This window comes from Delphinus delphis, chromosome X (genome assembly GCF_949987515.2).
Source record: "Delphinus delphis chromosome X, mDelDel1.2, whole genome shotgun sequence".
Classification (NCBI taxonomy): domain Eukaryota; kingdom Metazoa; phylum Chordata; class Mammalia; order Artiodactyla; family Delphinidae; genus Delphinus; species Delphinus delphis.
In genome coordinates, this window is record NC_082704.1 from 85,469,600 (window position 1) to 85,497,203 (window position 27,604).

The 27,604-nt window shown below is 50.0% G+C and overlaps 2 protein-coding genes across 10 annotated transcripts; one reads left to right on the plus strand and one right to left on the minus strand.

Annotated features, from left to right (window-relative positions):
* Positions 1 to 582: 582 nt before the first annotated feature.
* Positions 583 to 9,469, minus strand: FTSJ1 (FtsJ RNA 2'-O-methyltransferase 1). Of its 7 annotated transcripts, XM_060001787.1 has the most exons (14): positions 8,984 to 9,469; positions 8,762 to 8,902; positions 7,042 to 7,200; positions 6,697 to 6,766; positions 6,508 to 6,598; positions 6,083 to 6,161; positions 4,610 to 4,662; positions 4,471 to 4,524; positions 4,282 to 4,384; positions 4,096 to 4,179; positions 3,294 to 3,397; positions 3,007 to 3,204; positions 2,749 to 2,790; positions 583 to 1,293 (listed from the first exon to the last, which is right to left on the minus strand). In XM_060001787.1, the coding sequence occupies exons 3-13, from the start codon at positions 7,160 to 7,162 to the stop codon at positions 2,758 to 2,760; spliced, it is 990 nt and encodes a 329-aa protein (XP_059857770.1). In that variant the 5' UTR covers positions 7,163 to 7,200; positions 8,762 to 8,902; positions 8,984 to 9,469; the 3' UTR covers positions 583 to 1,293; positions 2,749 to 2,757. The 7 variants fall into 7 exon arrangements, with proteins under 7 accessions (XP_059857770.1, XP_059857771.1, XP_059857768.1 ...); XM_060001788.1 differs by having other exon boundaries at positions 3,294 to 3,391; positions 8,762 to 9,469; XM_060001785.1 differs by having other exon boundaries at positions 8,762 to 9,469.
* Positions 9,470 to 15,085: 5,616 nt separating this feature from the next.
* SLC38A5 (solute carrier family 38 member 5) lies at positions 15,086 to 24,607 on the plus strand. 3 transcript variants are annotated; one of them, XM_060002476.1, is made up of 16 exons: positions 15,086 to 15,132; positions 16,561 to 16,614; positions 16,694 to 16,769; positions 17,110 to 17,225; positions 17,316 to 17,389; positions 17,946 to 18,038; positions 18,160 to 18,238; positions 19,941 to 20,023; positions 20,336 to 20,394; positions 20,496 to 20,618; positions 20,830 to 20,909; positions 21,573 to 21,673; positions 21,930 to 22,045; positions 22,853 to 22,997; positions 23,091 to 23,194; positions 23,694 to 24,607. In XM_060002476.1, the coding sequence occupies exons 2-16, from the start codon at positions 16,562 to 16,564 to the stop codon at positions 23,793 to 23,795; spliced, it is 1,404 nt and encodes a 467-aa protein (XP_059858459.1). In that variant the 5' UTR covers positions 15,086 to 15,132; position 16,561; the 3' UTR covers positions 23,796 to 24,607. The 3 variants fall into 3 exon arrangements, with proteins under 3 accessions (XP_059858459.1, XP_059858460.1, XP_059858458.1); XM_060002477.1 differs by lacking the exon at positions 15,086 to 15,132 and adding an exon at positions 16,139 to 16,148; XM_060002475.1 differs by lacking the exon at positions 15,086 to 15,132 and adding an exon at positions 16,159 to 16,212.
* The last annotated feature ends 2,997 nt before the right edge of the window (positions 24,608 to 27,604 follow it).

Genomic DNA, 27,604 nt, shown 5'->3' on the forward strand with positions numbered 1-27,604 from the left:
ACACAGGATTATGGAAACTAAATAAACAGCATGGAGGTTCCTCAAAATATTAAATAGAACTACCATATGATCCAGCATTCCCCATATCCCAAATATATACTTCTGAGTATATATACAAAGGAGATGGAATCACTGCCTCTAAGAGCTATCTGCACCCCAATGTTCACTGCAGTATTATCTACAATAGCCAAGATATGCAAACAACCTAGGGATCTGTTGACAGATGAATGAATAAAGAAAATGCAGTATATGCATATGATAGAATATTATTCAGCCATAAAAAAGGAAACCCGCCATTTGTGACTACGTGGACAGACCCTGAGGTAAGTATTATGCTAAATGAAATTAGTCAGAGAAACACAAATACTGTATGATCTCACTTATATGTGGAATCTAAAAATGGGTGAAGGTGGTCAAAAGGTACAACACTTCTAGTTATAAATAAGTTCTGGGGATGTAATATACAGCATAGTGACTATACTTATCAATACTATATTGTATATTTGAAAGTTGCTAAGAGAGCAAATCTTAAAACTTCCCATCACAAGAGAAAAAACTGTAACTATGTGAGGTGATAGATGTTAATTAAACCTGCGGTAGTCATCTTGCAATATACACATGTATCAAATCATTATGTTGTACACTTTCAACTTACACATTATATCAATTATATTTCAATAAAACTAGAAAAATAGTTACCATGTTAAAATGAAACAACATTGGGATGCTATATGAACTTTTTTTATTAATACATCAAATTTTAAGATCTTATTCAAAGTAGTGACCAATGTGAACAATATTTTAAGATGCCTGCAACGACTGTAACATAACATAAAAAAGTAACTGTGATCTGTATTGGTGGAAGTTGCAGGCACTGCTTTTACTATTGTGATTTGACGCCAACATTCAGATCCGGGGGTACAGCTAAAATTTCAGTTATATTTAGTGAAAATAAAGATGTAATATATCCCTCCATCAAATCCACACATAACCCTGACTTCTACCAAGGTTAAGAACCCCCGCTCTCAGGGTAAATTCTGGACATAATCAGGACACGGCTGGAAAGATTTAGAGAAGAGGCAAGACCCCACTCAAGAATCCCCTCTGCAGTGCAGACGGACATTCCGTGATGTTTCTTTCCTCGCTGTGTTCCTGGTGGTTGCTGCAGGTTCCCACTCGGAGCTTGTACGTTCAGGACCGGTTGATGAGATATTTGAAAACAAGTTCATCAACTCAAGTTCTGGTTTTCCTGACAGCAAACAGCTTCCGAGTCCTTATCAGATTGCCAGCTAACTAAAGGTCAAAGTAAAAGGAAGTTTTAAACCAAAATATGTTTCCCCACTGTCTTCTACTATAATCATTGTTTGCTCAGCTACTAACATTTTTTTGAAGTTTTTTCCTTTACTTGCATTGTGAATCATAACACACAGAAAAATGCATAAAACATATAATGTTCATTCTTTGATGTGTAGTTCTCCACTGCGAATAAACCAGGATTTAACGATCCATACTACAGCTATTGGATATTTGGGCTGTATCTAGTCTGGGGGTACTACAAATAGTGCTGGCTAGGAACATTCTAGTACTCATTTCTTAGGAGTGGAACTGGCACACATGCAGCTTTAGCAGATAATGCCTAACAATTTTCCAGTGGCTACACCATTATATGCTGCCATGGGCGTATTCAAGAGTTCCAACTGCTGCACATCCTTCCAGACGCTTAGTATTGTCAATCTTTTTAGTTCTAGCCTGCATTTCCCTGATGAGCAGCTTTTCATGTGCTTACTGGCCATTCTCATATTTTCTTTTCCTTACTGATTTATAGCAGTTTTTTAAATATCAAGGATACTATATATAGGGATTATAAATATCTCTTCCCATTGTGATTTGCCATTTCATTTTTTTAAAGATGTCTTTTTTACTTCTTATTTTAATGGAAGACTTGGTCTGAATAACCTGCAAAGCCATTGCCAGACAGGGATGTCCTCTAATGTGGTATCCTGAGTGTGCGAAGCCCTCCAGCACTGATAGGTTTAGCCCAGACTGTTCCAGGCAAACTGGCTCCTCACTGCTCCCTCACATACCAGGCAGGGTTCCACCTCAGGGCCTTTGTATTTGCTATTTCCTCTCCCTGGAATGCTCTTCCCCTAGATAAACACACGATTCCCTCCTTCATCTTCTTCAGGTCTCTGCTCAAACATTACCTCAGTGAGACCTTCCATGATAACCTTTTCAAAAACTGCAAACTGCCACCTCCTAGAATTCTTGACCTCTTTACCCTGCTTTAAAAATTTCTTCATATCCCATATTACTTTTACATTTTATATATGTGTGTGTGTGTGTGTGTGTGTGTGTGTGTGTGTGTACGTACATATATAGAGAGGTCAAGATAAATAGTTTGTGTATGTGTGGGTGGAAACTCCTGCATTTAGACTGTGTCACTGCTTATCACCTCTTTCCCAAACTAGAAGCTCTGACGGCCAGGATATTTGTCTGTGTTATTCCCTGCTCTATCTTCAAACCTAGAACAATGCCCAGCACACAGCATGTGCTCAATAAATGTTTACTGAGTACCTCAATATGTAAAATCCTTAAAGCAGTTCCTGGCACATAAGATCAGGTGTTTTAGTAAAGGTCTGCTGACTGAAATCTTACCAGCTGATGTAAAAATTTCAAAGGTGAAATTTTACTCAGTTTTTTCTTAAAGGTGCCATTTACTCAAATTCTTAGACAAAAAGGCAAATTTACCTTAACATCTTAAGGCGAACAGTTCATTTCATTGTCTTCCACCTACTCAAGAAAAAAAGAAGGGACTCAGATACTTGGCTAAGCTTTTCTGTTCACTGTACTTGGTTTTACCCATTGACTTTTATAGCTATTGGGAGGCAGGGAAGAGAAGTTTGTCCCAGAAACCATGTGATTTGGGGCAGAAGGAGGCACACGAGGAGGGGGTCACTGTGGGCACAGAGAAAGGGCATTAAGGGCTCTGGGACCGTGTTTCCAGACCTCAGAGGCCAGCAGGGTGTGGCGCTGTGGGGCGGCCAGGGGCTGGGGCAACGTGTCCACTGTGCTGATGGGGCAGTCCTGGGGGCGCATCTCCTTGGCCAGCCGCCCCTTCTTCTTCAAGGTGCAGGCCTCCTGGTATGGTGGTGAGATGGGGGGCTGCGTGGGCGGAGTATACTTGTATTCTGAGCCGTCCTCTAGCTGCAGGGACACATATCGGCAGGGGGTGGTGAGGACCTGGGAACCTAGGACAGCACCCCCCATCCACCCACTGTTGGCTGGGCGCTTACATCCAGTGGGTAACTGCGGTCCGAATCATATGCACTCAGGTCCCCACAGGTCACAAATGGTACAATGATGCGGGTGGGACCATCTAATTGGTTGAAATCTGGATCTGACAAGCAGGGAGAGATGAGGCAGGACAGGGCTGGGGTGTCTGGGAACAGTCGTGACTCAGGCTGCACCCAGGATGGGTACCGAGGCCTCCCCAACGTATCCACCAGCTACTCTTACCCTCCTTTACCAGAAATCCTTCATTTGGTTCAGATCACTTCCTCAGGGAAGCCCTCCATGATCACCTGTTCTAAAACACACCCCCCCAACCCACTTTTCTCCGACTGCACTTATGTCCACCTGCCATATACTGTCTGGACTTTGTCTCACTCAAGTGTGCCTGCCACAAGAGCCGCTCTGTGCTTTTTCCCTCTAGGGGCCAGTCTGAAGGCCCTCACAGGATGACATTCCCAAACAGGGGTGGGGTTTCCACCTGGGGCGTGACTGAGTCTTCTTAGTCTAGAATCTCCGCAGACAAGTGGAGTCTCCCTTGGGGTAGGACTCAGGATCCTCCTGTGACAGACTTTTCACCAGGTCCAAGAGTTACCACTAGGCCACTGGGTTAAAGATCCTCCTGGGACAAAATATCCATACGGGGGTGGAATTTCCAGAGGATGGGGCTGAGGATCCTTTTGGGACAGAATTCCCCTAAGGTGCAGAGTTTCCACCAGGGGGTGGGGCTGAGGGCCCTCCTGGGACATAAATTCCATTGGTGGACAGACTCTCCCCAGGGATGGGGCCCAGGGCTCTGGCTCTCACCGTAAGAGTGGTCCAGCAGGGGTTTGGTCAGGTCCGGCAGGAAGCCCTCAGGGGGGTCATAACCCTTACAGACAGCAAAGGCCTCTGTGGGGATAAGGTGGAGTGAGGGGCGACTGCCAGCACCACCCCGTGCGGATGGGTCCCTGAGATGTGCACCCCCCAGCCTGGCCCCTCCACCCCACTGACCAATGCTGGAGTTCCGGCTGCTCTTGGGCTTGGCGCAGAGCACGGTGGAGAAGAAGACACGCAGCTGACTGTAGATCAGTGTCACATCCCGGCCTCGGAAGATCTGCAGGGTGGGGAGGCAGAGATGAAGGCATGAGGATGACCTTTGGAGACCCCTCTCTACCCCCTACCAGGTTCCCTGAGTCTTACCTTGGCCACAAAGCAGCCCCCTGGCTTCAAGACATGTGTAGCAATATTCAGAGCCTGTGGGCAGGACAGATGGCTAAGGCTGAGGTGGAGACAGCCAGGAAGGGGCCAAACTGAGGCAGGGGCAGCCAGGGTTACTCACGGCTAGGAGGAGCTGGGCCTGCATATACTCATCAACATCATGGAGGCCGGTTACTGCATCAAGAGAACAGCATTAGGGGGCCTTCCAGTCTAGCTATGCTCCTGTTCTAACCTCCCAGAGAGGTTAGAGAGCTAAAAACGTTTCCTAGGCTCTCTTACTGCTAAGGTTCTGCATGCAAATACTACCTGCCAACTAGATGCGTACTCTGAGCTCCTAACCCTTAGGCACTCATTTTTATTCTCAAAACCACCTCAGGCGCGAATATTGTTATCATCATTTCTACCTCCAGTCCAGACTGTTCCTCTTGACTCCAGACTCAGATCAGAACGAACATCTCAGACTCAATACATCCAAAAACAAACTCCCGATCTTCCTGTCCAAACCTGCTCCTCCCATCATCTTTCCCATCTCATCTGATCCTTCCAGTTGTTCAAGCCAAAAATCTTCGAGTTACCTTTGACACACACCCACCCACCACTCCCTCCTCACACCCACATTTAAGCCATTAGCAAATCTTCTCAACTCCACCTGGACGACTGCAGCGGCTTCCCCTCCCCAGGTCTCACCCCTCACACTGCTCACAGCAGCCAGAGGGATCCTGTCACAACCCAAGTCAGGCACGGCCCTCCTCTGCTCACAACCCTCTCATGGTTTTCTCCACGCTCTCATCTCAGTGAAGAAGCCAAAGTCACCACTGTGGCCCAGAAAGATCCACACAAGGATCTGTTCTCACCTCCTACAACTCTCCTGCTCACTCACTCTGATCCAGCCACGCTGATCTTGCTATACCTCACACATGCCAAGCACCCTCCTACCTCAGGGCCTTTGCATAGGCCAATTCCTTTACCTGGATTGTTCTTCCTCCAGACGTGCCCCTGGCCCATTCCCTTGACTCCTTTAGGTTTTTGTGCTAAAGCCAATGAGGCCTTCCCAACTTTATTTAAAATTCCTACAGGTACTCCCCTCTTCCCTCTCCTTTTCATTGACATCCCCATGGTACCTATCACCTTTTGACAGGCTACAAAGCTCAATCACTTGTTTCTCTTCTGTCTGCTCCCACTAGAACACCAGCTCTATAAGGTCAGAGATTAGCAGAATTTTATTCACAAATATTTTCCCAACATGTACAACAGTGCCTGACACACAACAGGTGCTCAGTAAATGTGCTGAATGGATGGATGGCTAACTAACTGAAAATAAAAAAAGAAAAAGAGTGAACACTAAGATGGAATTGGACAGTTGCAGAGAGATGAGCAATAAGAAGATGAAAGGGTGGACAAAACCCAAATGGTAGAGTACGGGGAGGGAGAAGACAGAGGCAGAGAATAGGAAACAGAGGTAGGGAGAAGTTGCTAGATATAGGAATAGCTGACAGTGGAGAGGAGAGGCAGTAAAAGAAGCCAACAGAGGCGGGACATACAGAGAAGGACACACATAGGGCCCCCGCCTGGCCTCCCAATCCCTGCTGTTTACCATCAGGAGCCCCGTCGCACACCACTAGGTCCGCGGGGCAGCCCTCAAAGTGCTGGATGATCTCCTTGGCAGTGGACAGCTATGGAAAAGAGGGAGGATGAGTGGCCCCAAAGCACCCCCTCCACAGCCCTCTAACCCCACCTGCCCTTGGCCCTGGCCCGCAGCCCCTGGGTCAGCCAAATTCTCAGGCTTTGCCTAAGACCAGGCTCCATCTCTGGGATCATTTTTTGCTGTCTCTCTGTGATGATGACAGGCTGGCTCTGTTTCTCTGCTGTTACACTCTCTTGGGTTCTCTCAGTTACTCCATCTCTGTCTGTCTTTCTCAGTCTGTTTGTCTTTCTCTTTCTCTCTTCCACTTGCCGTAGCCCACAGGTTGGGGGGCCTTTGCCCAGGATACACCCCAACACCCCAAGCCATGCTCTCACCTGGGTGATATCCCCCTGGATCTGTAACACACCTGGTAGTGGAGCCATAGCCTGAAGGTCCACGGCCACCACGTGGCCGGACCCCTGGCCCCTGTGGACAACATGGTCCATGTCAGCCCAGTTATCACTCCTGGTCCACCCTCCATCTAACCTGCCCTCCCACTCTCCCATCTGGGACTCCACACTCACCCAATCTTCTGGCTCAGCACCTGGCTCCAGCTGCCCGGGGCCGCGCACAGGTCAACTGCCCGCGTCACACCTGAGCACACACAGGAAGGTGTAGTGGTCAGCTGCACCCACCTCTCCAACCTGGGACCCTACAAAGTTCACCCCTTTCCCCTGGGGAGCACCCGTATCTATCTGCTGCCTAGATGCCCAGCTCCTTTCACATACCTGCCCATCTTCCTGCCTGGCCCCTGCCCCATAGACCCTCCAAGTCAGCCCACCTACCACAGGGAGCTCTGTAGGCCTAGCCCACTTGTCTATTCCCTTCGCCCACCCCATCCCCCCGTGACCCGCCCGCCAAGTGGGGACCTTGGAAGAGTTGGAATTCCTCGTCAAGTTGTAGCAGCTTGAAGGCACTGCGGGCACGCCAGCCATTCTCCTTGGCTAGGCGGTAGTAGACATCCCGCTTATCCTTTGACGTCCGTCCCATCTCACACACTGTTTGCCCAGGGACCTGCCAACAGTAAGCTGACGCCGCCCTATATCAGTAAGTGGGCCATCACCTACCTCTGCAGGGCAGCGAGAACCACAAAAACTAAACCGGGCTCATCTGATCCATGTGACAGCTCACTCAACAGGTGGGAAGGCTGGAGCCCAGTCACTAACCCCAATGACCTCACTGAGCCTGAAGGACCCCACCACTGAGCTCTCAGGCTCCATCACTAACCCCACAGATCCCCCCCAAAGATCCCACAAACCCAACCCACATCTCATAGATGACCCATTACTGACCCTGTCCACCTCCCACTGCTGTCACTCACACACCACATATTAAACCCCACTATCAACCCTTCTCTGCCCACCTTACCCCCAATAACATCTTACTGTCTTCCCAGCTCTCCTCATTGCCCCTAGAGTCATATAGCCCTACTAGCCCCCCATTAATCCCTTGTTTTCACCCCATTATCCTCATACTACCTCACTGCGCTCCCCACCTCCTTAATCTCTCTCCCCTGAAGTGATTAGGCCCCCAATAATTCCCTTATTACTACATCTTTATCACCGCCCCCCCATTAATGCCTGGAGAATCATGGCCTATTAGTCCCCCATCGAGCTCTCAATTACTATGATTTATCAGTCCCCATTAACCTGGCTCTCCAACTGATCCTTCACAGATCACACCACTAGCCCCTTGTAACCCTTCACTACCACACATTCATGTTAATCCCTGATAATCATACATCAGTTCCACATTCTCCCCTCACTGCCCACCTTTATCCCCACCCAACAATCACTTGATGATCACACCCAACAGCTTACTATTACCCCCTCTTTGCTCACTCTGCTCCTATTAATTCTTCAATGATCATACCATCATCACCCACTAAAATCTTTTGATTACAACACCCCTTCAGCCTCTCATTCTCTCTTCTTTGATCACTACTCCCATTAGTTCCTTGATCATGACTTTTACTGGCCTCTATTATTCCCTCCACGGTCGCACCATTATCCTTTCAATCACTATGCCCCACCACTCTTTAACCCGTTGAATATCATACCTCCATCAGTCCCTCAAGGATCACACTCCTACCTACCTCCCATTATCTTCTAGTTGCCCACTCTACCATCCTCTCATTAATTAACGAACACATCCCATTGGCCCCCTTGAACACATCGACTAAAACACGCCTTTTAGCCCTCACCGATTCCCCAATAACACTCCCACCAGACCTCTATTACACCCACGCAGCCCACCAAACCTCCACACCCACCCATTAACAGCCCTCTGGCTACACCGCCGGTCCCTCCTCCTCATTACCTGAAAGCCCAAGTCCCCAATGGGACCACAAGACCGGCTCCGCCGGTATCTGGACCTCTGCGCCCCCCCGCCCACCCCCAGACCATCCCGCATGAGTGGTCCCCTTCTCCAGACAAACCTTGGGTCTGGAGCCTACCTGGTGCCAGCTGCCCGGACTACGCAGCTGCAGCGCCGAGGGCGAACTTGCCTCCTTCCCTCACCGGCGGGACAACGCAGGCATGCCTCAACCGTCTTGGCCGGGACCCAAGTCCTCCGCGCCCCAGGGCCTACCTTAAACTTTCGGAGTGGGGAGAAGCGGAACGAAGGAGGCCGGTCCGCAAGCAGCCGGAGCCTCGGCGAGAGCGCAAACCGGTGAGAAGTCGTAGGGCTTCAGTCTGTATTCTAGTTGATCCGAATGTCTGTCGCGCATGCCTAAGGGCAACCAGAGCGTGGAAAGCCTGTCATCGTGGAACGCGGTAGCTCGCGCCAAGCGGGGACCAGACCTGAACGTACCACGTGAGTTCCGCCATCTCGCGCCGACGTAGCCGGTCGGGCGAACTGCCGTTCCCAGCATGCAACGGGCGCGAGTAAAGCGCCAAAGTCGCGCACGGCATGGCTGAAACGTCGCGAGGCACGAGAACTGACTTTGTTCTTTTGTTACAGGGCGAAAATCGACGTACTCTCCGCCCCTCCCTTCTTGTACAATAGTATTCCTTGAACCTGTGGACTACATTTCCCAAGATACAACGCGCGCGGCGGCACCTATTTATTTTTCGCACGCCGCGAAGTGCAATCACCTCTGGGGTAGCGAATTTGAGAGGAAGGAGAGTGCGTTAATTAAGTGCGCGAGCGCGCAGAAGCTGCTCGGCTGCAATTTCAAATCCCACTTCCGCTAACTGATAGCGCCTTCTGACTGTTACCGTGTCAGACCTGCGGTTTCTTCTTCTGTAAAATGGGGATGACAAGTAGTTCAGACTCCAGAGAGAGTCACTGGCAGGATTAAATAGGTGTAGTTCCGCACACTGTAATTCTGTGTTCTTCAAACACTTTTAACTCGGACCTAGAAAAAAGACTGCATCTCGACCCAGTGCACAAGCAAATATAGTAATGGAAACATTTGTTACAGCGTTTACCATGTGCCAGGCACTCTTCTGAGTGCTCTCAGTGGTGTGCTGGTAAATGGTTAACAATCAGCTCTTTAGGTGGAGAGGGAGAGGAAGCCCTGATTTCTAACATTTGCCAGTTTCCATGGTTTACATACTATCATCTTGTCAAATTTCAACTTACCAAGGTGTAGTCACGAACACAGAGTCTTGGAAGAGATGCACTAGTGCACCATTGTGTATTATTTCTACAGTACAATTAAAATAGGGATAAATGATCTCAGGAGCATAGAAATAATGAAATGTAGTAAAATAATAATTAAGAAGTGATGAGTTTTGAGTATCACCTTTTAAAATCTAATTTATTTAATTATAAGTTTACATAATTTCATTTTTAATAATAGCTGTGTTTTCCCCAGTTTACAGATGAGGAAAAGGAGACAAAGGAGAATATATATATATATATTCTATGTGTAAACATATGCCATTTACTGCGTATGTGATGATATAGAAATATATAGTGATGTCTAATATTTACTAGTATATAAATTATATATTAGCAAATAAATATAAATATGTCATGTGGAAATATATCTATGCTTTTTTGTATAGTTTATGTATAAAATATACATATCTTATATAAATGTATATGCTGATATATATATATAAATCTGCTAGTATCTATACATATCTACTTACTAAAGTAACTACTAAATGAAATATACTATTAAGTATATAAATATGTTATGTCAGGTGATGATAAAAGCTATGAAGGATAATAAAGGAGGGTGAAAGGATTGGAGAGTAACAGGGATTGAATTGCTATTTTAGACAGTGTGTTCAGGGAAGGCTTTCTGACGAGGTGACATTTGAGCTGAGACCTGAAGGGGAGCACACCCTAGGAGTATTTGGAGGAAGAGCATTCCAGGCAGAGGGAACACCAAGTGCAAAGACCCTGAAGTGGGAATGAGCTTGGCGAGTATTCAAACAACTGAACGATAGATTCATCATTCCTTAGAAATGTGAGCTTCGCTAGGCAGGGGTTTCTGTTGTTTTGTTCACTGCTGCCTCCCTGGCACCTAGAATAGGGCCCGGCACACAGGTGGTGTTCAATAGATGTTTGCTGAATTCACCCTTTTGTTGCTTTGTTCCTTCACTCTTTCCGTACTGGTGTGCTCTGCATTTATGTGGGGCCCTGGGAGGAGGTGTAGACAGCCACGCAGAGACCCTGGAGAGCCAGGGAGGAAGTCAGAGCTTCTCAGCGGAGTTCAAGGGCATTGTGGGGGGCGGTGGGAACATGGCTCCCCTGCAGAGGTGAGCAAGTGTGAGAAAGCAAGGGTTCAAGCCACCAGGCGCTGCTCCACAGAGAGGAGGGGGTGCCAGGCATTGGGGGCCCATGTTCACCCTGTGGGATGCTTCCTGTTTTCTTGCCTCTCACAAAGAGGATGTTTAATTTTTTGCAAAGAAACTTGCTTCCTCCAGCAGGGCTGGGGGGATTGGGGGACAGGAGCCAGGCTCTGAACTCCCCAGGCTCTTCCCGAAGTGGGGTGTCCGCCTGCAGCTCCCACCCAGCACCCCACTGAGTGTAAAGGTGTCCTCCCCTCAGCCTCCTGAAAAGGTCAAGGAGAGGGGAGCTGCCAGGCCGGCCCTGTGCTGGAGGGCATCTTACCACGTGAGGGAAAGACGGGGGTGGTCCAGGTGCAGGGGACCAGACACTGACTCAAAAAGCCTTGCCGTCCAGGGGCTGCTTTGAGGGACGGAAGTGTTATCCGTGGGGAGCCTGCATGAAAGGAGAGATTAGAATCCAAACCCAGCTCAGTGGGGGGATGCCTTCACTGGCAGAGAGAGTTCATTAATTCCTTTCACAAAGATGTTATTGAGCGATTACTGTATGTCAAGCATTGTTCTTAGCGTTTCACCTGTATTAATTCATTCAATCTTCCCCATGACCCTGAGTTAGGCAGTAGTAAGCCCTGTGGGAAGCTGAAACAGTGAGGTTTCGAAACTTGCTCCTGGCCGCACAGCTCCTAAGTTGCAGAGCTGGGAAAGCTTGCGTTGTTAACTGCTTTGCTCCGTGGCTCCCTCCCCTGAAGACTGCTGAGCAGTGTTTTAATGAAAAGCAGGGGTCTGCTTAGAAGAACTGACAAGATCCTAAACTGACTTTTAATAGATTCGATAGGAATCCCAAGTGTCCCACGAGGGTCTGCTTTAATGAACCAACAAAAGCCTTAAATGACCCTGAGAAAGGGCCCTACTTTGATGAACGAACAAAGCGTTCTTATCCCTGGCACGGCCTCAAGGCCTCTGTCAAGCTTAAAGACATCTGTTCCTTCTAAAGCAGGCTGCCTCTGCAGCCAGATTTCACTTTCCCTTTGTTTTTCCTCCTACCAGCATATGTGGAACACCTGCTATTTGCAATGCCCTGAAACTTAGATGAGCTATGGGGTGCAGAGCTGGATGAAGGTTTGCCCCTCCCCTAGAAGAGTTCACTCGGCAGAAATAAAAATAATGATGATAATATGACACTTGATAAGTAGCATTCATTGACCTCCAGCTGTGTGCCCAGGTGGCCTTGTGCTGGGCAATGTTGGAGGGCAGGGCTGGCCCTTGGAGGGGAGGACAGTGATCAGAGGAGGAAGCTGCTCTGGGAGGTGGTGGGTGAGGGCATCTGTTTTTTGTTGAAGTTTCACTAGTTCTTTGGATGGGACACTTCAAACTTTTCTTGGAAATCTAGACACCTGCCTAACCAGTCCCCGTCCCCCGCCCCTTAGTCATTTGGGCCAAGGCCTCTGCTGACAGGTGTCTCTTTCCCTGGCTGGCCTGAAGCACAGATGTTTGATGGCTCTCAGGGGGGAAGAGGAGAGAGACGAGAGACACGGAGTAGGCCGGGATAGACGGTGGAGTGGTGTGTGTGTGTGCACCCGCTGGCTTGTGCCCCCGCGCCTGTGTATGAATACTCTGAGGGTATCTCAGCTACCTGTACATGTTCCCAGCAACAAACACATGTATGTGAGTTCCACGTGTGTCTTACTATGTTACTTGCCTGGTTGTGTCTTGTGTCTATCGCTGCCTATCCAACTCGTGTGTTTCCTTTTTGACAACTGTGTGTTGGTCCCATCTGCTTGCGCAATGCATCTATATGGGGCTGTGTGTGTGTGTGTTCCCTGGGTGCTTATGTGTCTCCTTTGTAATGCTCGTGGGTGAGAAGTGTGTTTATCTGTCTCTCCTCTGTGTGTGTGTCTCCGACGTCTGTGTGTCTTTCTTCTCTGGCACCATGTTTGCATCTCTCCTCGGTGAGTGGCTATAGGTGTGTGCTCCGTAAGGGCATTTCTTCTGGTGCCAGTGTATGTTCCCTTGTTTCCTCTTCATGCAGCTTTAGGTGTATTTTCTGCATTTCCTCTTTGTAATGATAGTGAGTGTACTCTCTGCATCCCTGTTTTTCCAGTTTGTGCGCCTACATATGCATTCCCTGTGCGTGTCTTCCCCGACTTGATTTGTGTGAATAGCTGTGTATACACGGCTGTGTGCACCTATCTGCTTGAATGCAGTTGTGCACGTGTCTGTAACTGCGGCTTCTCTGTCTGTACAATCGTGTCTGCCTGTGGGTGCCTCTCTCTCTGTGACCAGAGCTGTATGTGGTCGCAAGTTCATACACAAATTCACATGCACAGAGGTATCATGATAGAGGCTGAACCTGGACGTTGGCCTCCAGGGTCATCTGAACCTGGAATCACGTGTGTTGGAGATGCTGGGCCTGTGTATGATGTTGTCGGCTCTGTGGAATCATATCTGTCTGTGTGCTCTGGCTCCGTGTGTGGCTGTGAGTCTGTGTGTGATTTGCCTGTTGGTTCTCTTTGGTGTGGCTGTGAGTCCGTGGGTGACGATGTCTGTGAGTCTGTAGTGGCTGTAAAGCAGTGTGAGCCTATCACTGCATCCGTCTGTGATCTCTGTGTGCGGCTCAGTGGGTGATGATACTTATCAGACTAAGTCACTCTGTGTGGCTATATGTGGCTGTCCCATGGCCTGGGCTCTCCATGTGCCATCTGCGCGTGTTCGTATTGGTCAGCCTATATTCTCTGTGTGTGGCTGGGAGTCTGCATGCGAGTTTGTACCTCTGTGGGTGATGGCGAGCCTGCCTCCATCTCTAAGCCCCTGGATGGGGCTGTGATCCCTGAGTGTGCGGGAGTCTCTCTCCTGCTGTGGGGAAGTGAACGCCCCATCCCTCACCCTCCTCCCACTGCGAGTGGGGTGGGAGCCTCCAGGCTAGCTTTGAAGCCCCAGCCAGCCCCTGGCCTTTCCGGGAATTCTGTGCTCCCTGTGGGGGGCGGGCAGGTGGGTGGAGGGGCCGGGACAGAGGCCTCTTGTCCACCTGGGCCACAAACAGCCCAGTCGAGTCGGGCCTGGACCCCATGTCCACCCCGCCTGACTTCCTGCGGGAGACACATGCTTTGCCTGGGACAGACATGCCTGTCACATGCCCGAATGGAGTCAACTGACAGACCCCTATTTAAGAGAGACAGGCAGACAGACAGTGGGGCTCCTCCGTTAGGGTGTGGACAGGCTCCACCCAATGCCTAGGCTGGGGTCCAGGACTTCAGGGTGTGCCTAGTTTGCAGACAGTGTGTATCCACACTCCCCGCCCAACTACAAGTGCCCTCCCTGCCTCCCTCTGGGGACCCCCCCCAAGATCTAGGGTCCTCTCTCAGCTGGGCTGTCTGTCTGAGGTCAGCCTCTGGTGGCCTGGCTGTGCCTCTCCCTGCACCTGTCCCACTGCTGTCCCCAGGTCTGTCTGCTCCTCTGCCTGAATCTGACTTTCTCTGCCTGTTGCCACCTGCCCCTCCATGTGTCTCTCTGCCTCAGCAGGACTTGCTCTGTCCCTTTGAGCCAGTGTGTCTGTTCCTAATCTCTGTTTGGGGATGTGTCTGGCTGTGTCCACCTGTCCATCTGCATTCATCCAGGAGCTTGCGAGAGCCTCTCCTTGCCCACCGTTTCTGAGTCTCTTTCTTCGCTGACTGCCCCTCTGCCTGTCTACCACTCCCTCATACCCTTTCTGTCCCCTCCTGTTGTCTGTCCTTGTGCTGTTTCTTCTGCCTGCCTGTCTCTATTTGGGATTGTTTCTCTTCCTATTTCTGTCTCTCCTCCTGCCATCCATCCCATCCCACTGTATGTCTGACCCCTGAGTCAGTTCCGTCTGTCCCTCTCTCTAGGAGTGGATCTACTCCCTTGATCTTTCAGCCCATCTCCCCCACCTCCGCCGAAACCTCTGTTTCCCTCCATGTGGGTTCAGATGAAGGGAGGCACACCTCCCCCCGACTTCCCCCTGCCCAGAACCAGAAGAGGGAAACCGAGTTAAAGTTAAAACTTTACAGGAAAAAAAAATCCGCCTGCCAGATGGGGCCCGGGCAGTGCTGATTAGCCACCGAGCAAGCCCGGCGGAGTTGATTGGTCAGAGGGCAGGGGAAGGCAGGGTCTGGTTGAGCGGGAGCTCTGCCGCCCGGCGGGGTCCCAGAGCCCTAGTTCTGAGTTGCTGCCGCTTCAAGAGCTGAGAGGAGCAGGAAGGTGAGGAGGGGGTGCTGGCCATCGAGGGGGGCTCCTGAGTCCCCAGGGCACGAATGGGGGTCCTGGGAGAGGGCTCAGGGGCTCCCTGGAGGCATTTTTAGCACTAGTGTGGAATTGAATGGGAGGGGGAATCCTTTTGGTACCCTGATCCCAGGAAATGAATTCAGGAGTGGGTGGGAGGCTCCAGAGGGTGCTCGTGGCTGACGAAGGGGCTCCTTGAGAGCCTTCCCCGACCCAGGAAGGGGATTCAGGGCTTGAGTAGGGGGTTTCCTGGAGGGAGTTTTAGTCATGATGGGGACCTTGAATGGGGGTTTCTGAGATACGGCGTTCCCAGGAAGTGAGTTCAGGGCTGGGGGCTTCTTCAGAGACACTCCGTCCAGAAGAGGGAGGCTCCAGGCTTGCGTGGGGATTGCAGAGACACCCCACCCCAGGAAACACATCAGGCCCTGGGAGGGGGCTTTTGATGATTGTCTCAGAGACAGCTCCTCTTCAGGAGGGGAAATTAGGGCTTGGCCATGTTCCTGAGACACCCCAAGCCCAGAAAGGATCTCAAGTCTGGAAGTGTCTCTAAAGTGACTTCTACTGGAATAGGAGTGTTTAAGACTTGACAAGGGTCCCAGAAAATACCTCTCTAGTCCCTAGAAGGGGGATTAAATGAGGGTCCCTGGGTCACTTCTATCCCTGGAGGGGGGTTCAGTTTGGGGAATTGCTTTTGGCCTCCAGTGAGAATATTCAGAGTTGTGGCAGAGAGCAGTTTGCCGCGTCCAGGTTGTGGGGGGCTGGGGTCGCTGAGCCCGCCTCCCATCCTCAGCCCCTCCAACAGGTTGCATCAGCTCTGGGCTCAGGCTGGTGGCCCGGGCGGGGAGGAGGGGGGTAGGGGGCGTTAGGAGGGGTGGGGCAGTCAGGCGGACACGTGTCCCTGTAAGGAGTGAGAGGCATAACCACTCGGTGAGGGTGGAGGGAAGAGGGGGGTGCGCGGGGGACCGGGGCAGGGAAGAGACAGACAGCAAGAGAGAGTGAGTCTGGGGTCTGGGAGGAGAGGCTATCCCAGCTCCAAATGGCCATTTCATCTGCTGAGGGGTCGGTATCTCTCTCCTTCTGTCTCTGTCTCTACCCCTCTACCTCTTGCTGCCCTCTTTTTCTCCATGTCTCAGTGAGTAACTGTTGGCGTCTCTCCCCTGAGTCCCTCTCTCTCTCTCTCATCTCTCTTTGTCGGCCTCTCCCTCTTGTCTCAATTATCTCCACTTGTCTCCCTGTCTCTCTAATCCCTCTGTTCCTGTTCCCCTCACCTCATCTTTGTGTCTCTGTTTCTATATCTATCTGTCCGTCACTATCGGACCCCCCCCGACCCCCTTCATGTAATTCTCCCCACTTTGTAAGCCCCCCTGCTCCATCTCTGAACCCCCCACCCCATTTCTCTGCCCACAGGATGGAACTGCAGGATCCAAAGATGAACGGAGCCCTCCCTGGGGGTGCTGTGGAGTGAGTCGGGGACCCAAGGGGTTGAGGTCAGGGATCAGAATTACCTTCTCATCAGCCTCAATTTCCCTGCCTATTCTAGCTACAGGCAGGAGCACGAGGGCTTCCTGCCCAGCCATAGTCCTTCTCCTGGGAGGAAGCCAGCCCAGTTCATGGATGTGAGTGACCCCACAGGATCTGTCCCAGCTGCACCTTGCCCAGCTCAGCCCCTCCCCTGCTGCTCCCTCTTCCCGGTTATTCCCTTCAGCTGTTTTGCCTCTGGTCGCTGCCCCACCCTTCCCTGTTCCTCTCCACTTCCACCTGCTCCCCTCTAAAATCTCACCTAGCCTTTCCCTTTCCAGCTCTCCTCTTCAAATCCTTTTCCTTCCTCTGATGGCCCTTCCTGGGCTTTTCCTCTGCCCCAGTCGCTTCCTCCCTAGTCTTTCCCAGGCCCCGGCACTGGTCTCCTTCCCTGGTCCCCCTCCCCATGTGTGCCCGGGCCTTGCCCCTTACCCGCAGTTCGAGGGGAAGACATCGTTTGGAATGTCAGTGTTCAACCTCAGCAACGCCATCATGGGCAGCGGCATCCTGGGGCTGGCCTATGCCATGGCCCACACAGGGGTCCTCTTCTTCTTGTGAGTCCTAGGCAGTCTGGGGTGGGGGAGGGGTGTGGTGGGCAGGCGGGAGGCCTGGGGGCCAAGTCCAATCAGTGCCATCTGCCACAGGGCCCTGCTGCTCTGCATCGCTCTTCTGTCTTCGTACTCCATCCATCTCCTGCTGACCTGTGCTGGTGTTGTAGGTGAGACCCAGAGCTCAGCCTAGACCTTGGACCCCAGATCCTGGACCCAGGACCCCAGACACCATGCTCAGCTCTCTGGGCTCCAGACCCCAGACGGCACCCTGGCCCTCAGCCCTCATCTGGGCTCCCAGGTTCCCAGCCCTCAGCCCTCAGTCTGGCCATCAAACCAGAGCCCCCACCCCAGACCACTCCACGCCACTTCTAGCCCCCACCCCTCAGTCTCCAGCACACGTACCCATGGGAGCCAGCACCGCAACCCTGAGACTGCCGGTCCTCAGCCCCCAGCTCTCAGACTTCACTCCTGCCATGGCCTCAGTCCATATCCTGCCCCAAGACCCCAACTACCCACATCTGGCCCCCAACCTTCTCCCTGGCCACAGATCCACCTACCAGACTCCAACCCCAACTGCTTAGCCCTCACCTCCAGCTCCCAGCAATGAGGCCCAATTAGCCCAAGCCCCAGCTCCTCAGCTCCCAGACTCTCTGGCCTCCAACTCACCCCTGGCCTGGGCTCCTCGACCCACAATCTGTTCCTTTCTGGTCCCCTCCCCTCCAGGCATCCGAGCCTATGAACAGCTGGGACAGAGGGCGCTGGGGCCTGCGGGGAAGGTAGTGGTGGCCGCGGTCATCTGTCTGCACAATGTTGGGGGTGAGGACTCTGGGAGGTGGGGGTCAGCTTGGGGGAAGAGGGTGGGCTGAGGTGGGCTTCCCCAGGCTGGGGTGGGAGGGAGATGCTTACACCTGCTTACACCTCCCCCCACCTGCACCAGCCATGTCCAGTTACCTGTTCATCATCAAATCCGAACTCCCCCTGGTTATCGGCACTTTCCTGGACATGGACCCTGAGGGGTGAGTGTGCAACACCCCTTGGCTCTGGCCCACAGACCACTGATTCTGCCCGTGAGGTCTGGCTACTAGCTTCAACTGTGTGTCCAGCTGACCCCCAGGTCTTCCATTTTGAGACAGTTGGGCAGGCCAGTTTGTTCAGACTGCGATTCCTGTGTGTTGTGATGCCAGTAGTACGTGTGACTGTTGCTCTGGCTGCAGGAGTCCAGTAAGACCATGTGTTGATTTTTGTGACTGTTCTGGCTGACTCTGTGTGTGCAGGGTACTCTGATGTTGACCGTGTGGCTGTACCTATCCAGTTGACCTAAACTCTGTCCGTGGGTTTGATTCTGTGACTCTTATACTGGCAGGTTCTCTGGCCATCTGTATGCTAGCTGACTACAGCTGTGTCCTGTATACTGTGGCTCCAACCATGTGTGTTTGACATTTGCTTACTCTGACTTTCTCTGTCCAGTGGATTCTGTTTGATTCTGGGTCCATTAGGCTGGCTGAATCTGTCTAGCTATAAGTGTATGGTCACTGACTCCAAGAGAGTATGTGCACGTGTGTGTGCAGTGTACCGTGGTGCCAGCTAAGTATACGTGATTTGTGTTTAACTTTCTGTGTTTAACTTGGTGACCATCGTTCTGGCAAATTCTTTCTGGCTGTTTGTGTGTGATCCTCAACTACAACTGTATATGTCTTCTGTATTATGGTTCTAGCCATGTATGTTTGCCTGTTGTTCTGAGTATGTATCCAGCTGACTGTTTAATTCTGGATCCATCGGCTGGCTGAAACTTTTCAACTGTTTGTATATGATAGCTGATTCTGTGTATACTGTTAGATCTTTGGTTTGATCCTGAAACCATCCAGGTAGCTGACAGTCTATGTGACTAGGTGTGTCTAATTATTATAATTAGCTCCCACTGTATATATGACCAATGGTACTTTGTTGGTTCATGTCTGTGTAACTGTGTGTCTAAGGTAGAAAGAGAATGTGTGAATACCTGGAGCATAGTAAGCACTTAATAAAATTCTTTTGAATAAATGAGCAGTTGTTCAGCCAATCCTGTATTAACAGACTATCTTGCCTGGGCACCTCCCTCCAATCTCTGTACAGATCCTGCTCTTTCTTTGAGCTTGGTTCCAACTGAGTGGCCAGCTGGCTGATTCTGTCTCTATTTCCATCTTTGACTGTGTGGCCAAATCGGCCCTGCCACTTTCAGGTGCTCAACAAACCTTGAGTTGTTCAAACGACCACACGTGTGTGTTTCTGACTTTTTGTCTGACTCTGCGTTGTTGCCTGCCTACCAGATCATCAGACTGGTGTTCTACCTATCAGACATACCAGGGTCATGACTCTCTCTGTGTCTGGTACCTTGTGTTGGACTATGTGAGTCTGGCTGATGTGGGGTATTGTTTGCTCATCTGGTTGTATGTCCATTTGAGGTCTGATGGCACAGTTTTGTCCAGCTGTGTGTGTGTTTCCAGCTATATCCCTCTGACTGTGTGTGACTGACAGTCTGATAATCCGTCTGGCTGTTTCCATCAATCATTTTGTGCCATTTGTCTCTGCAACCACCTGGATGACTTCTCACAGCTGAGGGGTCAGCCCATCTCTCCTGACTGCATGCAGAAACCTCTCTGTCCAGCTGTCTTCTATGAGCGTCTGCCTGACAGTTTTCTTTGGCAGGCAGCTACTCACTATGTTTACCTGTCTCCTTAGGGACTGGTTCTTGAAGGGAAACCTCCTCATCATCATTGTCAGTGTGTTAATCATCCTGCCACTGGCCCTCATGAGACACTTGGGTAAGAGGCTTCCTGAATTGGTCATTGGATCGTGGAATTAGAGAAGGGGAGCCAGATTCAAAGAATCTCGACTTTCAAGGGCTGTGGAATACCAGAGGAGAGCTTGTTTGGTGTGGGTTTTTAACAGATGAATAGGAGTTTGCTAAGTGCGTGTGTGTGTGGTGGTGGTGGGGTGGTCCAGATAGAAGTAGAAGTTTGTGTAAAGTGTGGCAAAATTGGGGTGAGGGGGCCTTGAAGGCCAGCCTGCGGGGGTTGATATTTGCTCTGGGGGGGTCCCTTGATTTCTGAGGCTCCATATATTGCCCCTTGCAGGCTACCTGGGGTATACCAGTGGTCTCTCTCTGACCTGTATGCTATTTTTCCTCATTTCGGTGAGTCTGAGGGAGAAGGACATGAAAAAGTGCGGAGGGAGTTTGGGGCATTGGGACATAGCCTTCCCCATGACCTCACTTCCACACCCTCCCTCCCCCAGGTCATCTATAAGAAGTTCCAGCTTGGGTGTGCTGTAGGCCACAATGAGACAGAAGTGGAGAGGAAGAGCCCCCCAAGCCTCAACACAAGCTGTGAGGCCCAGATGTTCACAGCTGACTCACAGGTTGGTGTGCAGGCGTATGTCTATGCCTTGCACCTCACTCAGGTCCTCTGGTTCTGTCACACAGTGCACTCTGCTCAGAGTGGAGCCAGGTATCAGACACTGGGGGCTTCCATGTGTCTGATATGGAGGGCAGTGGTGGGGCTGGGGGCATGGGGAGGAGAGGATGGAACCCTGCAGGCTCTAATCTCTTGTACTTGGGCCACTCCCCCAGATGTTCTACACAGTGCCCATTATGGCTTTTGCTTTTGTCTGCCACCCTGAGGTGCTGCCCATCTACACAGAACTCTGCCGGTGAGTGGGCAGGCAAGTGGGCATGTGTGATGGGGCAGCAGGTGGGGCGATAGTCATAAGCCACAAGCCCTACAACAGTCCTAGTGCTGTAGCTTGATTGTGGCTAGATAGTGCCAAGGGAGGGGTTTGAGGTGGCCAGGAGGCCTTGGGGGACGCAGGGCAGTGACTGTTTACTAATTGGAACTTAAGTATTCTACTCTTTTAACATCCAGTACAAGTGTGAATGGACAAGAGGGGAGGCTGAGAAGATGAGATGGAGGGGTGGCATACGTGGATGGGATCTGGAGATGGGGATGGTCAGATGGAGAAGGATATGGATGGACAAAGGGAGGGCAGGGATGATATGATGGGGGGATCTGGGGATGATCAGTCAGAGGGACAGCATGGATGATCAGAATGAAGGGAGAGGCTGTGACAGTCTAATGGAAGAGAGAGGCAGAGATAGGTGGAGAGATAGGCAAAGATGGTCATATGGGGTAAGATGGATGGACAGAGAAGGGAGGAGTGGCTAGTACAGGGGAGGCAGAGATGGGCATCCCAGTGTGTACTAGCTGAACATCAGCTCTGGGAGGAGGGGACTCTGGAGGGTGGGGGCTGGTTTTGAGGGGCCTGGACCAAGTCCAGGGGTCTGGGCATGACAGTTCTATGACCTCTATACCTCAGGCCCTCCAAGCGCAGAATGCAGGCCGTGGCCAACGTGTCCATTGGGGCCATGTTCTGCATGTATGCACTCACAGCGACCTTTGGCTACCTGACCTTCTACAGTGAGTGGGGCTGGGGCCAGGGTTGGGTAGGGAGCTGGTGTGGGGACTGGGCAGACTGCTGGGCAGGAACCTGAGCACTTTCCCTCCATGCCCTCAGACCTATCAGCTTCCAAAGGGACTGTACGCATCACACATGGAGATTTTGTCACCATCTGTGTGTGTGTGTGTGTGCGCGCGCGCGTGCACACGTATATGTTTCTGGGACACTGGTCCTGGTGCTCCAGTCACATCCTGTATCCCATGTCCCATGTCCCAGGCAGCGTGGAGGCGGAGATGCTGCACATGTACAGCCAGCAGGATCTGCTCATCCTCTGTGTGCGCCTAGCTGTGCTGCTTGCGGTGACTCTCACTGTGCCAGTCGTGCTGTTCCCTGTGCGTTGGGGGCGAGGGTGGGCCCATGGAGCGGAGGGACATGGATGGATGGGTAGAGGGCATAGACAGGAATGTTTGGATGGACAGTGGAGATGGGAGTGGATGGATGGTTGGATAGAGGAGGTTGGGACGGACAGACGGGGAAGGCAGGGTTGTCAAATGGACGGAGAGGGAAAAAATAGATGGGCAGACACAAGGTGGACATAGATGGCAAAGCAGAAAGAATCAGGAGGACAGGGGCAGTCAGTTGGAGGGAGGAGGCGCAGGTGTCTGGCTAGACAGAAGAGGGAGGCAGGAATGGTCAGACAGGGAAGAGGCACAGATAGACATTCAGGATGGAGAAATAGGGATGGCCAGAAAAAGGGTGGAGGCAGGAGTAGTGAGGTGTAGGAGGGACAAGGCTCTCAGATGGAGAGGTGGGATGACTAGACAGAGGGGGGAGATATGGAGGTTGTCAGATGGAGAGAGAGGGACAGGGATCTCAGGGTGAAAGCACAAGTGGGTGGTCAGACAGGAGGAGGCAGAGATAGTTGGATAGAGGAGGAGGACAAGATTTCAGACAGTGAATGGAGGAATAGATGGATGATCAGACAGAAGGAAGAGTCATGGGTTGTCAGACAGAAGGGAGGCAGGATGCTCATTCAGAAGTTGGAAGCACAGAAGGATGGTCAGACAGGGTGGAGAGACAGTCAGATGGAGGGGAAATCAGGGATCTCAGACTGAGGGCGGTGTTAAAGACAGATGACTACATGGAAGGGGAGGTAGTGCTTGAGCCCTGACCTGTGTCCTACCCTACTCTGGTCACAGATCCGCCGGGCTCTGCAGCAGCTGCTCTTCCCAAGCAAGGCCTTCAGCTGGCCACGCCATGTGGCCATAGCCCTGATCCTCCTTGTCTTGGTCAACGTCCTCGTCATCTGCGTGCCAACTATCCGGGATATCTTTGGGGTTATCGGTCAGTACCCCCAACCCCAGTCCCAGACCCCACCTAATATGGGCCTTGTACCCCAAACTTACATTGATTCTGTCCCTCCTGCTTGTCCTTCAGGGTCCACCTCAGCCCCCAGCCTCATTTTCATCCTTCCCAGCGTCTTCTACCTCCGCATTGTACCCTCTGAGGTGGAGCCCCTCTACTCGTGGCCCAAGATCCAGGTGAGCATTCCAGGGGAGGGCTGGGGAAAGAGGGAGCATTCTGCGGAGGGAGCACTCCAGGATGGCTAGAAGTTGAAAGAACATTTTCAAGAGAAGGCTTGGCGGGGAGGGGGGCAGATGGTCTGGAAGAATGAAGGAGATTGTCATAGGAAGGGCCTGAGCAGACAGAGCACAAGAAGGGTCTAAGAAGACAGGAAGCACTCAAAAGGGGGCTGGCTTATAGGAAGCATTCTTCAGACAGATGGAAGGAGCACTCTTAGAAGAGGGTTGGAATGTTTTCAAGGAGGATGCGGGAGAGTACTCCCTGAAGGGTTCTAGGAAGATGGAAGGAGGGTTCACAGGAAGGCGCTGGTTTTAAGGAAGGAGAGGGAGCAGGAAAGGAGGGTCATGAATGAATGGGGCACTCTCTGGAGGGGGTGGAGGGCTTGAGGAACATCCTTTGGAGGAGCTTGGGTGTAGGTACCCAACCAGCTCCATCTTTTCTCCCTCAAATCCACAGGCTCTGTGTTTTGGTATCCTGGGGGTCCTCTTCATGGCGATCAGTCTAGGTTTCATGTTTGCCAACTGGGCCACAGGCCAGAGCCATGTATCTGGACACTGACCAAGCCCTGCTCCGCCTGGGCCCCCGTGTGCATGTGCCTGCGCACGTGGAGGAAGATGGGGCTGCTCACCCGGGTCCCTCCTGCCTGGGGTGTGGAGGTGGCTGGTTCCCATCAACATGGCTGTTGGAGGAGGGGGCTACAGAGGCTGAAGAGTGGTCCTCTCCCTTCCTCCCCAGGGGATGCCGAGCTTGGATCATGGCCCTAACCCCAACTCCAGCCCCATGGGAGGAGGGGGAGGCCAGGTCCTTGGGGAGCCCCTGCCCAGCCCAGTCTTTTCTGCCTCCTCCTGGCAGAAGCTGTTTGTCAGGATCACCCTCGAGCTAAAGGGGAAGAATAAAGATGCTGAATTGCAACTCTGGCTTCAGTTTTTTGATCTCTTTCTAGGACTTCTTGGGGGACCTTTCCTAGGTTCACACAGGGGTAAATTGAGGCCCCAAGAGTAGGACTGCCAGCTCTCATCTGTTCACCCATATCTCCACAGTTCAGTAGCTCCCTACACAACTCATAGATCTGTTCACTTGCTCACTCAGGAAATATCTCTTGAGAGCCTACTGGCTGCCAGGCACTGCTCTAGGTGCTGGGGATATAGCAATGTATCAAGCAGACAATAACCCCTGAAGTTGATGTTCTAACACAAGAAAGGGCAAACTATTGCCTGCAGGCAAAATTCAGCCCACTGCCTTCTTGTATGTCCCCCAAGCTAAGGATGGTTTGCACGTTTCTAAATGATTGAAAAAAATAAAAAGAATAATTTGTGACCCTTGAAAATTAATATGAAATTGAATTTCAGTGTCTGCAAATAAAGTTTTATTAAAACACAGTCACGCTTGTTCATTTACACATTGTTGATGGTTCTTTAGTGCTACAGCAGCAGAGCTGAGGAGTTGCAACAGAGACCATAGGGCTCACAAAGCCCAAGGTATTTATTATCTGGCCCTTTTCAGGAAAAAATTGCTGATCTCTGATCTAGTAGAAGAGAGGAAAACAGATAATCATTCCCGATAAAGCTGAGCCCTATGAGGAAAATGAGTGATGACTGTGACGCCAGGGGTGGTGGCGGGGGGTGGGGGCAGTCAGGGAGACCTCACTGAGGAAAGGACAAGAAGCTGTGTCCTCGATTGGCTAGAAGGAGCAAGTCTCATGGTTATTTAGACAAAGTTCCAGACAGAGGCAGCAGCAAGTGCAGAGGGCCTGAGGTAGGAGCAAGCATAACAGGTCCAAGGAGGAGCCAGGGTGGCCATTTTGCTCTCCCATCAGCCAGTTACACCACAGCCTTGCCAACATGGAATTTTGCCCCCCAATAGGTGAAAATGGTATTGCTGTTAAAATTCACATGTGTTTCTTTATGAAAGAAGTTTTCAAGTGTTTAAGAGACATTCATTTGTCTTCTCAGATAATTTTTGTGCATACATAAGCCACTACAGTTATATAATCTTTTTTCTCCTCTCCATATTTAGAAATGGGGCAGTTGACTAGAGTTGATTACTTCTGTATACTCCTTGTTTCACTGTTCCTTCCTTCTTCACTGCCACTAAAGTGAAGCACAACAAGCTTGCTTTATTTAAAACAAATTATTTATTTTTAAAATTTATTTTTTGGCTGTGTTGGGTCTTCATTGCTGCACACGGGCTTTCTCTAGTTGTGGCAAGCGGGGGCTACTCTTTGTTGCAGTGCGCGGACTTCTCACTGTGGTGGCTTCTCTCGTTGTGGAGCATGGGCTCTAGGTGCGGGGTCTCAGTAGTTGTGGCTTGCGGACTCCAGGGCGCAGGCTCAGCAGTTGTGGCACATGGGGCAGCATGTGGGATCTTCCCGGACCAGGGCTTGAACCCTTGTCCCCTGCACTGGCAGGTGGATTCTTAGCCACTGTGCCACAAGGGAAGCCCAACAAGCTTGCTTTTTAATAATAAATGCTAACTTGAAATTCCAGTGCCTGGCCTTAAAAATGTAAATCTTCATATTGAACACCACCCAAAGAGATCATCCTCTCAACAGAGTCTCTTGCAGAGTGAAACTTAAATTTTGATGAAGTCTAATTTCTTTTTTTTTTAATGGGTTGTGCTTTTGGTGTCATGTTTAAGAACTCTTCATCATGCTCAAGTTTTAAATTTTTATGTTTTACATTTAAATCTATGATCCATTTGAATTAATTTTTATATTAGGTATGAGGTTTAGGTCAATGTTCTTTTTGGGGAGCCCGTGGATATCCAGTTGCTCCAGCACCATTTCTTAAGAAGACAATCCTTCTTCCACTGAATTACTTTTGTAATTTTGTAAAAAAATCAGTGTGCAACTATTTCTGGGTTTTCTATTTTGTTCTACTGATCTATGTGTCTATTTTCTCCACAACATCACATCTGATTCCTTGAAATTTAGTAGAGTGATTCCTTCCACTTTATTCTTTTTCAAAATTGTTTTTAGTTATTCTAGTTCCTTTGCCTTTCCATATAAACTTTAGAGTAATCTTGACTATAGCTACAATATTGCTGGAATTTTGATAAGAATTGCATTAAGTCTGTATATCAAAGTGTGGAAAACTGACACCTTTACTATGTTGAATCTTCTCTGGTTCTTTTCCTCAATATTTTGTAGTTTTCAGCATACAAGTTCTATACATGTTTTATTAGATTTACACCTAAGTATTTCATTTCCTTGGCAGCAACTGTAAATGGTATTATGTTTTAAATCTCAGTCCTCATGTGTTCATTGCCCACTATTCCCACTATTAATCACTATTCGTCAATATTGATCTGGACATGATGCCCAGTGCAATAAGAGGGGTAAATATTTTGAAATGATGGCAAATATAATATTCTTTTCAGATGATGAGATTATATACTTAGGAGGTCCAAGAAGATCAACAAAACTATTAGAATTAGAAAAAAGAATTCAGTAAGTTGGCATGGACACAAAATAAATATCCAAAAATCAACTTGTATTCCTACCTCTTGGCAATAATCAGATAGAAATTATAACGGGGGAAAATATTCCATTTACAACAACAATAAAATGGTTAAAGAAAACTAAGAATAAACTGAATCAGAAATATGCGTGACTGTAGTAACAACACTATAAAACTGAACTCAAGAATAGAAAAGAAAATAGGAACAAATTTGCAGAAATATTCTATTTCTGGATGAGGAGATTCAATATTGTACAGATGTCATTTCTTTTTTTTAAATTTAATTAATTAACTTATTTATTTTTGGCTGCATTGGGTCTTCGTTGCTGCATGGGCTTTCTCTAGTTGCCGTGAGCAGGGGTTACTGTTCGTTGTGGTGTGCGGGCTTCTCATTGCAGTGGCTTCTCTTGTTTCAGAGCACGGGCTCTAGGCATGCAGGCTTCAGTAGTTGTGGCACATGGGCTCAGTAGTTGTGGCTCGCGGGCTCTAGAGCTCAGGCTCAGTAGTTGTGGCGCACGAGCTTAGTGGCTCCACTGCATGTGGGATCCTCCTGGACTAGGGCTCGAACCCGTGTCCCCAGCATTGGCAGGCAGATTCTTAACCACTGCGCCACCAGGGAAGTCCCCAGATGTCATTTCTGATATCTATTTTATACAATTTCTATGTACTGCAATTTTCTACTTAATGCAATTTCTAAACAAAATCCAGGTGGGATTTTCTTTGGATTATGACTGGGTTTTTTTGGATTATGCCATATTGATTCTAAAGTTTGCCAGTGGAAAACCAAGTGGCAGAAGGATAAATATATGGGAATAGCCAAGAATTATTTTTAGTTTTTATGAATTATTTGAAGTTTAGACAATTATGAAACATTTTTATTTATTCTTTTGAGAAAATACTCAGATGTAC

Coding starts and splice junctions, on each gene's coding strand:
- SLC38A5 (XM_060002475.1), top strand. CDS start 16,190: ATGGCCATTTCATCTGCTGAGGG. Junction 17,226..17,315: donor ACAGGGGTCCTCTTCTTCTT/GTGAGTCCTAGG, acceptor CATCTGCCACAG/GGCCCTGCTGCTCTGCATCG. Junction 20,619..20,829: donor TGTTCACAGCTGACTCACAG/GTTGGTGTGCAG, acceptor CCACTCCCCCAG/ATGTTCTACACAGTGCCCAT.
- FTSJ1 (XM_060001787.1), bottom strand. CDS start 7,162: ATGGGACGGACGTCAAAGGATAAGCGGGATGTCTACTACCGCCTAGCC. Junction 6,162..6,507: donor TCCAGGGGGATATCACCCAG/GTGAGAGCATGG, acceptor TCTTTTCCATAG/CTGTCCACTGCCAAGGAGAT. Junction 3,205..3,293: donor ACCGCAGTTACCCACTGGAT/GTAAGCGCCCAG, acceptor GTGTCCCTGCAG/CTAGAGGACGGCTCAGAATA.